At 43.6% G+C, this 13,487-nt stretch overlaps 1 protein-coding gene across 5 annotated transcripts in view; it reads left to right on the forward strand.

Annotated features, from left to right (window-relative positions):
• DCLK2 (doublecortin like kinase 2) overlaps positions 1-13,487 on the forward strand; it is a 186,012-nt gene that overhangs the window by 137,650 nt on the left and 34,875 nt on the right. For 3 of the 5 annotated variants that reach the window (XR_009692908.1, XM_061142474.1, XM_061142476.1), the window contains exons 7-8: positions 9,087-9,162; positions 10,522-10,630. Coding sequence is in view for 4 of the 5 variants with exons in the window: in XM_061142474.1 (XP_060998457.1) it covers positions 9,087-9,162; positions 10,522-10,630 (185 nt within the window). In the remaining variant the exon portion in view is untranslated. The remainder of the gene's footprint in view (positions 1-9,086; positions 9,163-10,521; positions 10,631-13,487) is intronic. The other 2 variants (XM_061142475.1, XM_061142477.1) reach the window with 1 other exon arrangement.

Below are 13,487 nucleotides of genomic sequence, written 5' to 3' on the forward strand. Positions count from 1 at the left end.
GAAAGCATGTTCTAAATATACCACAATGAATATTTTGATCAGTGAATTGTATTGGGTGCAAGACTTCATGAGCAATTCGAGGTTATAATGTGAGACTAGCCAAAGAGCTCCTGGGCTCAGCAGCCAGGTCTGAGTTTAGATCCTGAATTTACATTTGCTGTGCCATTTGGGCAAGTGATATAACGTCTCTGAGCTTTGGTTTCTTCACAGATCAATGGAGATGAAATAATACTTAATTTCTAAGATTTAAAAGTATTCAGTTTACGACTTGGCTCAAAGTAGGCGTTCAATAAATTGTAATGAGTGTCTTTCCTTTCCTTACAAAGAGAAAATTGTCCTTGGGCCATGGATGACTCACAGTGGTTAGGTTACTGGATGAGTGACAGAGAGAAGTTAAGGTAGCTGAACGATCAGTTATAATTCCTGCAAGAAACTTCCTCCATGGAGGTTCTCAGCCTTAGCTACACATAATCTTCTGTGGAGCTTAAAAATATCTTGATACCTGGGCCCTACATGCAAGGATTCTTTAATCTGTGGTGCAGCCTTGCAACAGAATGTTTCAGATCTTCCCTGGGAATTCTAATATACAGCCAAGGACAGAGAACTGCTGCTTTATAACATCATACCCTGGGGTTTATTCTGTTCTAGCATTTAAAAGTGTAAGAATTATGTTGGAGGAAAAGCTTTCCTAAGAAAGTTCTTGTGGACCAGGGATTTATTTGCCTGTGGCCAGATTTGGCCCATCACCTGTTTTTCTCAGTAAAGTTTTATTGGAACACAGCCATGCTCCTTCGTTTCTATTTGGTTTCTGGCTTTCACACGACAACAGCAGAGTTAAGTAGTTGTGACAAAGACCATGTGACCCACAAAGGCTAAAATATTACTCTCTGACCCTTAACAGAAGATGTTTCTGACCCCTGCAGCAGGCCACTTAAAATCACAGTGCTATTTTCCAAGATGCATTCAAGAAAGTCAACTCTCTACGCAAGTATATCTGCTAGATTCTGTTCAAATGCTTTTTTTTATGAAAACCACAATGAAGTAGAGACCAGCATTAACAGAACTATTTTTGCTGCTTTTTCCCCCCTGAGAATTGCTTGTTTATGAACAAAACTTCACAATTTTAATATAGCATTTAACACTTCTCTTTAAATTTCATAGAAATAGTAATAATCCACTTGTCAAAGAAATGTAATGTAGGACACTGACTTCGGTAAAAATGTGGAAAGCTGGCGTGTCATCGGATGTACTGTCTGCCAGGAATGCTCTTGTAAATGGTGCTATCAGTTGAGAGCACTTTATAGATTTTTTTTGCTCTGTTTTCAAGTCTTTTTTTTAAAGTTCTTAGCAGAAGTGGATTCTGGTACAGTTTCCTTCCTTTTTCATAAAACTGGGGCTGCTGCTGCCAGAGAGAAGGCCAGTGGTGGTGGAGGGCACAGAGAATGCACTCACTGGGTCTTCAGTGTTTCCATCGCTTCCCCTCACCCTCTGTGACCTCATCAGGAAACAAGTCCCCTCTTCTCCCCACCACTAACATTAGGGCATCTTTTTTTAAAAAAAAAAAAATTTTATTTATTGGCTGTGCTGGGTCTTTGCTGCTGTGCACAGGCTTTCTATAACTGGAGCGAGCAGGGGCTGCTCTCTGACTGTGGCCAGGCTTCGCATTGTGGTGGCTTCTCTTGCAGATCGCTGGCTCAATAGCTGTGGTGCACCGGCTTGGTTGCCCCAAGGCATGTGGGATCTTCCTGGACCAGGGTTGGAACCAGTGTCGCCTGCACTCAGAGACAGATCCTTAATCACTGGACCACCAGAGAAGTGTATTGCATCATTTTGAACCAGTTAGTAATTATGGAAAATATCTTGAAAGAGTCCAGATGCTCCTACCATCCATTTACACTTTATTGAAGAGCGTCTTGTTCATACGCAGCGTCCAGGCACCGTCTTCATGCTATCTCAGTGTCCTGGCTGCTGATGGAAGGAGGAAGCGCATTAGCATTTTAAGAGATTTTAATAAAAACATTTAGTTGGACAATAGAAATGGGGCAGGTTTAATCAGGGATGCCGTATTTTATTCTCTCCTTGCTTCAATAAGAGAATAGTTCTCTTGCCAGGGACAGGAAAATCCATAATTCTGCCTGGTAAACGGAGGGAATCTTGTAGTCCTTGCTTTTGCCCTTGTGTTTTCCTTCCTCGTTGTCTGCATGTCTCTCGGGGCACCAGGAGTGCCTTATATGTAACAATTGGCACTTCGCGTTTGCCCGGGATCTGTCCAGAGGTCTTGGTGGATACCCAGCTTTTCTTGGATTCTCGGAGCACCAGGCTTCATTGCTGGGAGGTCAAACAAACTTAGAGGGTAGAGGTGTGATTCAGTTGTGCCAAGTGCAGACTCATGCTCTAGCGCAACAGCTCCTGCACATGGGTTACAAACTATCAGAAAGAACCACATTCTGGAACAGTGAGCTTTCCAGGAAGGGTTTTGCATGTACACATATGCCTCTTCATTAGACTGTAAACTTCAGGCTCTAAAGACCGTGGCCCTAATCTTTGCATCCTTGAAAAGTCCAGCACAGATTGTTGCTGATGGAGGGAAGGAAAACCGTCCCTGCATCTGATCATGTCCTGTCTGTTGAGCTGTGTTATAATGTAATGATTTCGTCATTTTTTGTATGCATTTTCATTTTCTTCATGAAAACTTTTTTTTCCCCCCAAATGAACATGTTTGGACAGGTAAATCAGATATGTCACTTCTGTTAGTTCTATTAGTTTTTAAAGGCTGGAGGTTTAGCACTTTGAAAGAAAGTATCATTCTGTTGGAGAGTTTTGAAAATTGCTCTTGTTGCCATCAGCCTTTGCTAAGAGAGTTGCATTTCCTGGCGATTTAGTGAAACCTTTGTCAGATACACGTGGAAACAGCCTTTTGCGTTGTCCCGGGCGCTCACACTGTCCGCAAGCCGCCTTGCAGGCCAGCTTCAGCCTAGTTCTCTGTTTGGTCGCTACACCGTCAGCATCCACCACCTGCTCTGTCTCCTGGTGTCTTTTCTGGCCCCTTGCCACCTCTGAATCCCAAGACAAATCAAGTTTGTAAGCGCTGGGAATCAGGATAGGTGTGAATGAGAATTTAATCAAAAGAAACATTGTGGTTGATAGGAATTCAGTCAGTACTGCAGGGAGTCACCCGTCCGTGTGAACATGTACACGGAGGTAAAGATGCCTCTTTCTGGACTTCTCTCTTAGAGAGCCCATGAGTCACACAGAGCACATCAGTTTGTGATAACTAACTTACTCAGACAGCTCAGGGAAGACCTGTGAGAAGAGGGTCACCACTTCCAGGAGAGCTAAGCAGGCAGGCCTAGAGGAGAGTGGGGACAAAGGCAGGCCGCGGTGGACGTGGGGTCTGCACCCCGCACATCCCCCGGGCTCTGAGTGCTAGGCAGGGAGGTGCTTCTGGCCCAGTGCCCAGGCCAGACCCAGCCTGCTGCACCCCGACGGTGTGGGGCGGCCCCTTCCTGGGTTGTGAAGTACAGACATGCAGGTCAGCCAGGCCACTGTCCACCACTGCTCCCCCGGCATCGACAGTGCACCCCTCCATCCCTGTAACCTAGAGGTGAGCTGAGATCAAAAGGCATCTTTCTGTTTACCTTTTGAGATATGAAACTTCCCCCCAAATGACTTTCTTCTTATCTTTATTGTGTTAAGAATCTGTTGTTGTCCGGTTGCTCAGTCATGTCTCACTCTTTGCTGTCTCTTGGACTGCAGCATGCCAGGCTTCCCTGTCCTTCACCATCTCCTGGAGTTTGCTCAAACTCATGTCCACTGAGTCGGTGAAACCATCCAGCCATCTCATCCTCTGTCTTCAATCTTTCCTCTTGCCTTCAATCTTTCCCAGCATCAGGGTCTTTTCCAATGAGCCAGTTCTTGGCCTCAAGTGGCAAAAGTATTGTATCTTTAGCTTCAGCATCAGTCCTTCCAATGAATATTCAGGGTTGCCTGGCTCTAGGTGAGTAATTATACCATCATGGTTATCTGGGTCATTAAGGTCTTTTTTGTATAGTTCTTCTCTGTATTCTTGCCTCCTCTTCTTATAACTTCTGCTTCTGTTAGGTCCATACTGTTTCTGTCCTTTATTGTGCCCATCTTTGCCTGAAATATTCCCTTAGTATCTCTAATTTTCTTGAAGAGATCTCTAGTCTTTCCCATTCTATTGTTTTCCTCTCTTTCTTTGCACTGATCACATACGAAGGCTTTCTTATCTTTCCTTGCTGTTCTTTGGAACTCTGCATTCAGATGGTATATCTTTCCTTTTCCCCTTTGCCTTTCGTTTCTCTTCTTTTCTCAGCTATTTGTAAGGTCTCCTCAAACAACCATTTTGCATTTTTGCATTTCTTTTTCCTGGGGATGGTCTTGATCACTGCCTCCTGTACAATTTTACAAACCTCCATCCATAGTTCTTCAGGCACTCTGTCTATCAGATCTAATCCCTTGAATTTATTTGTCATTTCCACTGTATAATTGTAAAGGATTTGATTTAGGTCATACCTGAATGATCTAGTGGTATTCTCTACTTTTTTCAATTTATGTCTGAATTTTGCAATAAGGAGTTCTTGATCTGAGCCACAGTCAGCTCCCGGTCTTTTTTGCTGACTGTATAGAACTTCTCCATCTTTAGCTGCAAAGAATATAATCTATCTGATTTTGGTGTTGACCATCTGGTGGTGTCCGTGTGTAGAGTCTTCTCTTGTGTTGTTGGAAGAGGGTGTTTGCTATAACCAGTGTGTTCTCTTAGCAAAACTCTAGCTTTTGCCCTGCTTCATTCTGTACTCCAAGGCCAAACTTCGCTGTTACTCCAGGTATCTCTAGACTTGCTACTTTTACATTCCAGTCCTCTTTGATGAAAAGGACATCTTTTTTTTGGTGTTAGTTCTAGAAGGTCTTATAGGTCATCATAGAACCATTCAACTTCACCTTCTTTGGCATTAGTGGTTGGGCATAGACTTGGATTACTGTGATACTGAATGGTTTGCCTTGGAAACAAACAGACCATTCTGTCATTTTTGAGATTGCACCCAAGTACTGCATTTCGGACTCTTTTGTTAACTATGAGGGCTACTCCATTTCTTCTAAGGGATTCTTGCCCACAGTAGAAGATGTAATGGTCATCTGAATTAAATTTGCCCATTTCGGTCCATCTTAGTTCACTGATTCCTGAAATGTCAGTGTTCACTCTTGCCATCTCCTGTTTGACCACTTCCCATTTACCATGGACCTGACATCCCAGGTTCCAATGCAATATTGTTCTGTACAGCATTGGACTTTACTTTCACCACCAGACATCTCCACAAACGGGCGTTGTTTCTGCTTTGGCTCAGCCTCTTCGTCCCTCTTGGAGCTTTTTCTCTGCTCTTCTCCAGTAGCATACTGGGCACCTACCAACCTGAGGAGTTCATCTTTCAATGTCATATCTTTTTTGCATTTTCATACTGTTCATTAAGGATCCAGTTGATATGAATTTAATTTGGATTTCTTATTTCCTTGAGTGACAATTTTCAATCCAGGAAGTGTTGCATTAGAAGAGAAAACTGACTTGGAGTGAATTATATAGAAACGTCTCTTGGAGCCATTGTACACTCAGCAATTCAAAAGCCCTTCTCATACACTCATTTGAAGGCCCTATGTTAGGCGTTTTGAGGAAAAATACTAATAACTAATGCTGGGTTAGTGCTACCTGTCGTTGACTGTGCTAGATGATTTACACTTCTGCTGTTATAACTTAGTCGCTCAGTCGTGTCTGACTCTTTGTGACCCCATGGACTGTATCCCTCCAGGCTCCTCTGTCCATGGGATTCTCCGGGCAAGAACACTGGAGTGGGTTGCCATGCCCTCCTCCAGGGGATCTTCCCGACCCAGGGGTCGAACCCAGGTTTCTTATGTCTCCTGCATTGTCAGGTGGGCTGAAGACTCGAGGGTTGTTCTGTTGGTTGTGATGACACAGGGAGGTTCTGGGATCAGAAGTCTCCTCTGGAAAGGCTGCCCTGGCAGTGGTCATGGCGCGGGCAGGCTGGCGGTGACTGAGGCGGCCTCTGGTGGAGCTGTCCAGAAGCTGAGGACCGGGAGTGGTTGCTGTATCAACAAATGCTGCAGAGAACTTTGTGGTTTTCTTTTCAGCTTCCCTTCAGGTCGCCTTCTAGGGCTTGGTTTTTAAATTCTAACTTTTAAACATTCTAGCATAAATTCCTGCTGAATTTGGAATTGCCTTCAATTTTAGCAGGGAAAAAGGAAACAAGCCAAAAAGCTAAATTTTGAAAAACTGTGTCCACCAATGACCTGTATTGTGAGGAAGGAGTGAGTGAGTTCTGAGGAGCGAGGTGTTCAGCCTCCCGCAGTTTTCATCAGGTTAAGGGTGGCCAGAAAGGGACTCACACGCACACGCACGTTTCTGCCTGACTGCCCACCTGTCAGACTGCCGGACACACACTTAGGGGAGGCGTGTTTATTCCTCAGGGCAGGGCTAATCGGTGCATCTCAGCACTGGCTTTCAGTGGCCTTGGGTTTCTTAGCAAGACACACCACTCCTGGCTTTACCATCAGTAAGTCCTTTGACCATATAAACTCCTAAAAGGAATACTTTATTTTTTTTTTAAGAGAAGAAAGTTAAAGAAGAAAGAGAAAAGATTGAGTTGGGAAGCCCTTGGGAATTATGAAAAAAAATTCCATAAGCCTCCAAAATAATACATAAAATAGTAGTAAATAATGATACATATTTTGTCATTTGATGCATTTGAACTGTGGAGAAGACTCTTCAGAGTCCCTTGGATTGCAAGGAGATCAAACCAGTCAATTTTAAAGGAAAAGGAAATCAATGCTGAATATTCATTGGAAGGACTGATGCTGAAGCTGAAGCTCCAATACTTTGGCCACCTGATGTGAAGAGCTGACTCTTTAGAAAAGACCCTGATGCTGGGAAAGATTGAAGGCAGGAGGAGAAGATGTCAGAGGACTAGATAGTTGGATGGCATCACCGACTTAATAATCATGAGTTTGAGCAAGCTCCAGGAGGTGGTGAAGGACAGGGAAGCCTGGCATGCTGCAGTCCATGGAGTTGCAATGAGTTGGACACAACTGAGCTACTGCACAATAATAACAGTGATAAATGTATGTATCATCACAGAAATAGTCAGTTTACCTGTGTGTGCTCAGTTGCTTCAGTTTTGTCTGACTCTTGTGACGCTATGGACTGTAGCTCCTCTTCTTAAGATTCTTCAGGCAAGAATACTGAAATGGGTTGTCATTTCCTACTCTAGGGGATTTTCTTCACCCGGACATAGAACCCATGCCTGCCAGCATTTCTTGCATTGCAGACGTCATCTTTACCTACTGAGCCACCTGGGAAGCCCTTTTCAGTTTCAGTTCAGTTCAGTCGCTCAGTTGTGTCCAACTCTTTGAGACCTCATGGACTGCAGCACGCCAGGCCTCCCTGTCCATCACAAATTCCTGGAGTTTACTCAAACTCATGTCCATTGAGTCAGTGATGCCATCCAACCATCTCATCCTCGGTCGTCCCCTTCTCCTCCTGCCTTCAGTCTTTTCCCAGCATCAGGGTCTTTTCAAAGAGTCAGCTCTTTGCATGAGATGGCCAAGGTATTGGAGTTACAGCTTCAACATCAGCCCGTCCAATGAACACCCACGACTCATCTCCTTTAGGATGGACTGGTTGGATCTCCTTGCAGTCCAAGGGACTCTCAAGAGTCTTCTCCAACACCACAGTTCAAAAGCATCAATTCTTCAGTGCTCAGCTTTCTTCACAGTCCAACTCTCATATCCATACATGACCACTGGAAAAACCATAGCCTTGTCTAGACGGACCTTTGTTGACAAAGTAATGTCTCTGCTTTTTACTATACTGTCTAGGTTGGTCATAACTTTCCTTCCAAGGAGTAAGCATCTTTTAATTTCGTGGCTCCAGTCACCATCTGCAGTGATTTTGGAGCCCAGAAAAATAAAGTCAGCCACTGTTTCCACTGTTTCCCATTTATTTGCCATGAAGTGATGGGACCAGATGCCATGATCTTAGTTTTCTGAATGTTGAGCTTTAAGCCAACTTTTTCACTCTCCTGTTTCACTTTCATCAGGAGGCTCTTTAGTTCCTCTTCAGTTTCTGCTGTAAGGGTGGTGTCATCTGCATATCTGAGGTTATTGATATTTCTCCCAGCAATCTTGATTTCAGCTTGTGCTTCATCCAGTCCAATATTTCTCATGATGTACTCTGTGTATAAGTTAAATAAGCAGGTGACAATATACAGCCTTGACGTACTCCTTTTCCTATTTGGAACCAGTTTGTTGTTCCATGTCCAGTTCTAACTGTTGCTTCTTGACCTGCCTACAGATTTCTCAGGAAACAGGTCAGGTGGTCTGGTATTCCCATCTCTTGAAGAATTTTTCACAGTTTGTTGTGATCCACACAGTCAAAGTCTTTGGCATAGTCAATAAAGTAGAAGTAGCTGTTTTTCTGGACCTCTCTCACTTTTTCGATGATTCATTGGATGTTGGCAATTTGATCTCTGGTTTCTCTGCCTTTTCAGTTTACCGAAGAATTTAGAGATATTTGTGTGTTAGACTGGGGACTTCAGCTTTTTGTTAGGTGGGAACCTATCATTTAGTTTTATCTTTTTTTTCCCTCTGGTTCCTAGTTTTAAAAAAAATCCTTGTGATGCCGCAGAGGAATTCCTGCTGTCTTAGGGTGGTAAAGGAGTTGGTTGAGCCAGGGCTGCTGTCTGGGTGCTGAACCCTCCAGAGGGCGTGTGCTGTGGGTGACTACCTTGTTCATCGTTGATGCCGTGAAAGTCTCCTTTTCTTTACTTCATTGAGATCAACAGTAACACAGTATCAAAGAAGAGGAGCACAGTGTCAGTTTTCATGATACTAATTGAAAGCACTGTGTCTAGGGGAGAACTGTATTAATGGGGCTGTGTATAGGAGGACGGCTGAGATGAGAAGCAAGGGGATGCTTCCTCTATTTCTGTATGATTCTATGTGGAAACTTACCCACATAGTCGATAAGCTGAATAAATAACAAGCACTGTCTTTTGCAGCAGGTTTCTGCGCATGGCCGATCTTCTTCCAATGTCAACGGAGGGCCTGAAGTTGATCGTTGCCTGAGTCCTGAAGGTAGGTCTCAGTATGTTTACTTTTTTGTAACAGAAGCCATCCGTGTGAACTTGGCGGACCCACACACCCCCTTGTGCTTTACGATGGTCTCCCTAAACACCATGAGGTCATGACTCCAGTTAAACTGTTCAGCCTTAGTTGTCAGGGGTCGCATCAGTGTTAATTAAGCAATCCCAATTTCAAACTTTAGTTCTGGGTTTCCATTATTTTTCCCTAGTGGCAATCTGCTGGGAAAGATTGAGAGCAGGAGGAGAAGGGGACGACAGAGGATGAGATGGCTGGATGGCATCACTGACTCGATGGACTTGAGTTTGAGTAAATTCTGGGAATTGGTGATGGACAGGGAGGCCTGGCATGCTGCAATTCATGTGGTCACAAAGAGTCGGACACGACTGAGCCACTGAACTGAACTGAAACTGCCTACAATTCCTAAATGTAGACTTTCGTTTTTCTTAGATACTCCAAGTAGGCTTCTTTCTTTGATGCGTGCTGTGTACAGTCCACTTGGGGATGCATTGTGAAAAGTGGTCAGTCTTAACCACTTCCTCCTCCTGCCCCCCCCGCCCCACACCTTCTTTCTGAGATAACTTTGAGCCAGAAATTTGCATTAACTTAACTTAGCTTAATTCATGACTGGCCAGAATTTTCTTTACTAGAAAATCTTGAAAAAAAAAAAGGTCTAAGATTAAATCGCCACCATCACCCCCTTCCCCTTTCCCCAGAATTGACAAAAAATTTAGAGTTTTAGTTAGACTTCCCTATTACCCAAAGTTAATCACTTATTTTCAGGTGATATTTCAGGAATTTGTTCAGTTCAGTCGCTCAGTTGTGTCTGACTCTTTGCGACCTCATGGACTGCAGTACACCAGGCTTCCCTGTCCATCACCAACTCCCGAAGCTTACTCAAACTCATGTCTGTTGAGTTGGTGATGCGATCCAACCATCTCATCCTCTGCTGTCCCCTTCTCCTCTTGCCTTCAATCTTTCCCAGCATCAGGGTCTTTTCCTATGAGTCAGCTCTTCACATCAGGTGGCCAAAGTATTGGAGTTTCAGCTTCAACATCAGTCCTTACAGTGAATATTCAGGACTGATTTCCTTTCGGATAGACTGGTTGGATCTCCTTGCAGTCCAAGAGACTCAGAAGAGTCTTCTTGATTTTGTTGGTTTCTGATTTTAGCCAACAAGGCTAAAAGGAAATTGGTGATTCAGGTGTTTTATTAAGAAAATATGCTCAGAGGACTTTCTTTAGTTTTACTATAGATATAGAAGTGCATTTAGATTTGTTGTTTTATAAATATGTAAAAATCAAGGTGAAATGTGATGTATTCATCAGAGTATGCATTTACCCTTTCTTGCAGGTGTGAATGGAAACAGGTGCTCTGAGTCGTCGACTCTTCTTGAGAAATACAAAATTGGGAAAGTTATTGGAGACGGCAATTTTGCAGTCGTCAAAGAGTGCATGGACAGGTGAGGGAAGATAATCGCTTGTTCACTGATGCATACATTTCTGCCTTGGAATTTATTCTTACCTGAACGAACAGAAGGCCTTCTTAAAGACTCTGCCCTAGGGACTAGAGGTTTTGCACGCTCACGGGCAGCTTGACTGCAGCTCGCCAGGCTCCTCTGTCCATGGGATTCTCCAGGCAAGAATACTAGAGTGGGTTCATGCCCTTCTCTAGGGGATCTTCCTGACCCAATGATCAAACCTGCATCTCCCTCATTGCAGGCAGATTCTTTACTGTCTGAGGCACCAAAGAAGCCCTTCCCCGTAATATAAACCAAATATTGCCTTGGATTTCTAATAAGCCTTTAGAAGTCATATTTTAGATGCCTGTTGCTTGGGCAACAATCTGTGTAACCAGAGCTAAGTAAAGGAGCTGCTTTCTGCACCATATAATGAGCAGTAAACCTCCACCAAAGATGTAGCAAAACAGAAAAACTGCAGTTACCAGAACTTTCTGGACACCTCACCTCCTGCCCATCCCCCACAAGAAAAATTACCTCCTAGAATAGCTAGAAAAACAGCCTGTAAGTCCAAAGACTCTAAACTGAATCTTTTTCAGTTTTAATAGTTTACCATTTCAGAAATCAAGACCTTAAAATAAGGCTGGAAAAGCAGAAATATTTTAATATGTGCAAAAGTTGGCTGATTCTGATCTTGAATAAAGTCAGAACTCATGTACCCTGGACTACTGATAATATGAAATTAAATATTAAATGAGGGGGTTCCTGCAGGTATTAAATGAATTAATACAACTATAGCATTGAGAACAAAGCCTGGCACAGGTAAGTGCTGTAGGAGATTTTTTTTTTTTTAATGAATCGTTTTCTTTCCCATTTTTCTCTGGCTCAAGGATGAGACCTGATACATCTCTCAAAGGAGAAAGCAGGTTTATACTTTACACACATATATACAAACATGACTGAGTGACTAACACACTATATATACATGCACAAATGCGCACTAAGTTGCTTCAGTTGTGTCCAACTCTTTGCAGCCCTATGGACTGTAGCCTGCCAGACTCCTCTGTCCCTGGATTCTCCAAGCAAGAATATTGGAGTGGGTTGCCATGCCCACCTCTTCCCACCCAGGGAATGAACCCACATCTCTTACGTCTCCTGCATTGGAAGATGGGTTCTTTACCACTAGATATCAGTCAGTCAGTTCAGTCAGTTGTGTCCGACTCTTTGCGACCCATGAATTGCAGCACGCCAGGCCTCCCTGTCCATCATCAACTCCCGGAGTCTACCCAAGCACATGCCCATCAAGTCGGTGATGCCATCCAGCCATCTCATCCTCTGTCATCCCCTTCTCCTCCCGCCCCCAATCCCTCCCAGCAACAGGGTCTGTTCCAATGAGTCACCTCTTCGCATGAGGTGGCCACAGTATTGGAGTTTCAGCTTCAGCATCAGTCCTTCCAATGAACACCCAGGACTGATCTCCTTTAGGATGGACTGGTTGCATCTCCTTGCAGTCCAAGGGACTCTCAAGAGTTTTCTCCAGCACCACAGTTCAAAAGCATCAATTTTTTGGCGCTCAGCTTTCTCACAGTCCAACTGTCACATCCGTACATGACCACTGGAAAAACCAGAGCCTTGACCAGACAGACCTTTGTTGGCAAAGTAATGTCTTTGCTTTTTAATATGCTATCTAGATTGGTCATAACTTTGCTTCCAAGCAGTAAGCATCTTTTAATTTCATGGCTGCAATCACCATCTGCAGTGATTTTTGGAGCCCAGAAAAATAAAGTCAGCCACTGTTTCCACTGTTTCCCCGTCTATTTGCCATGAAGTGATGGGACCAGATGCCATGATCTTAGTTTTCTGAATGTTAAGCTTTAAGCCAACTTTTTCACTCTCCTCTTTCACTTTCATCAAGAGGCTTTTTAAAAGTTCCTCTTCACTCTCTGCCATAAGGGTGGTGTCATCTGCATTTCTGAGGTTGTTGATATTTCTCCTGGCAATCTTGATTCTAGCTTGTGCTTCTTCCAGCCCAGCGTTTCTCATGATGTACTCTGCATATAAGTTAAATAAGCAGGGTGACAATATACAGCCTTGATGTACTCCTTTTCCTATTTGGAACCAGTCTGTTGTTCCATGTCCAGTTCTGACTGTTGCTTCCTGACCTGCATACAGGTTTCTCAAGATGCAGGTCAGATGGTCTGGTATTCCCATCTCTTTCAGAATTTTCCACAGTTTATTGTGATCCATACAGTCAAAGGCTTTGGTGTAGTCAATAAAGCGGAAATAGATGTTTTTCTGGAACTCTCTTGATTTCGATGATCCAGCAGATTTTGGCTATTTAATCTCTGGTTCCTCTGCCTTTTCTAAAGCCAGCTTGAACATCTGGAAGTTCACAGTTCACATATTGCTGAAGCCTGGCTTGGAGAATTTTGAGCATTACTCTACTAGCGTGTGAGATGAGTGCAATTGTGCGGTAGTTTGTACATTCTTTGGGATTGCCTTTCTTAGGCATTGGAATGAAACTGGACCTTTTCCAGTCCTGTGGCCACTGCTGAGCTTTCCAAATTTGCTGGCTTATTGAGTGCAGCACTTTCACAGCTTTATCTTTTAGGATTTGAAATAGCTCAACTGGAATTCCATCACCTCCACTAGCTGTGTTCGTAGTAATGCTTTCTAAGGCCCACTTGACTTCACATTCCGGGATGTCTGGCTCTAGGTGAGTGATCACACCATTGTGATTATCTGGGTGGTGAAGATGTTTTTTGTACAGTTCTGTGTATTCTTGCCACCTCTTAATATCTTCTGCTTCTGTTAGGTCCATACCATTTCTGTCCTTTATTGAACCCATCTTTGCCTGATA

Source organism: Dama dama, chromosome 5, assembly GCF_033118175.1.
Source record: "Dama dama isolate Ldn47 chromosome 5, ASM3311817v1, whole genome shotgun sequence".
In the NCBI taxonomy this organism is placed as follows: Eukaryota; Metazoa; Chordata; class Mammalia; order Artiodactyla; family Cervidae; genus Dama; species Dama dama.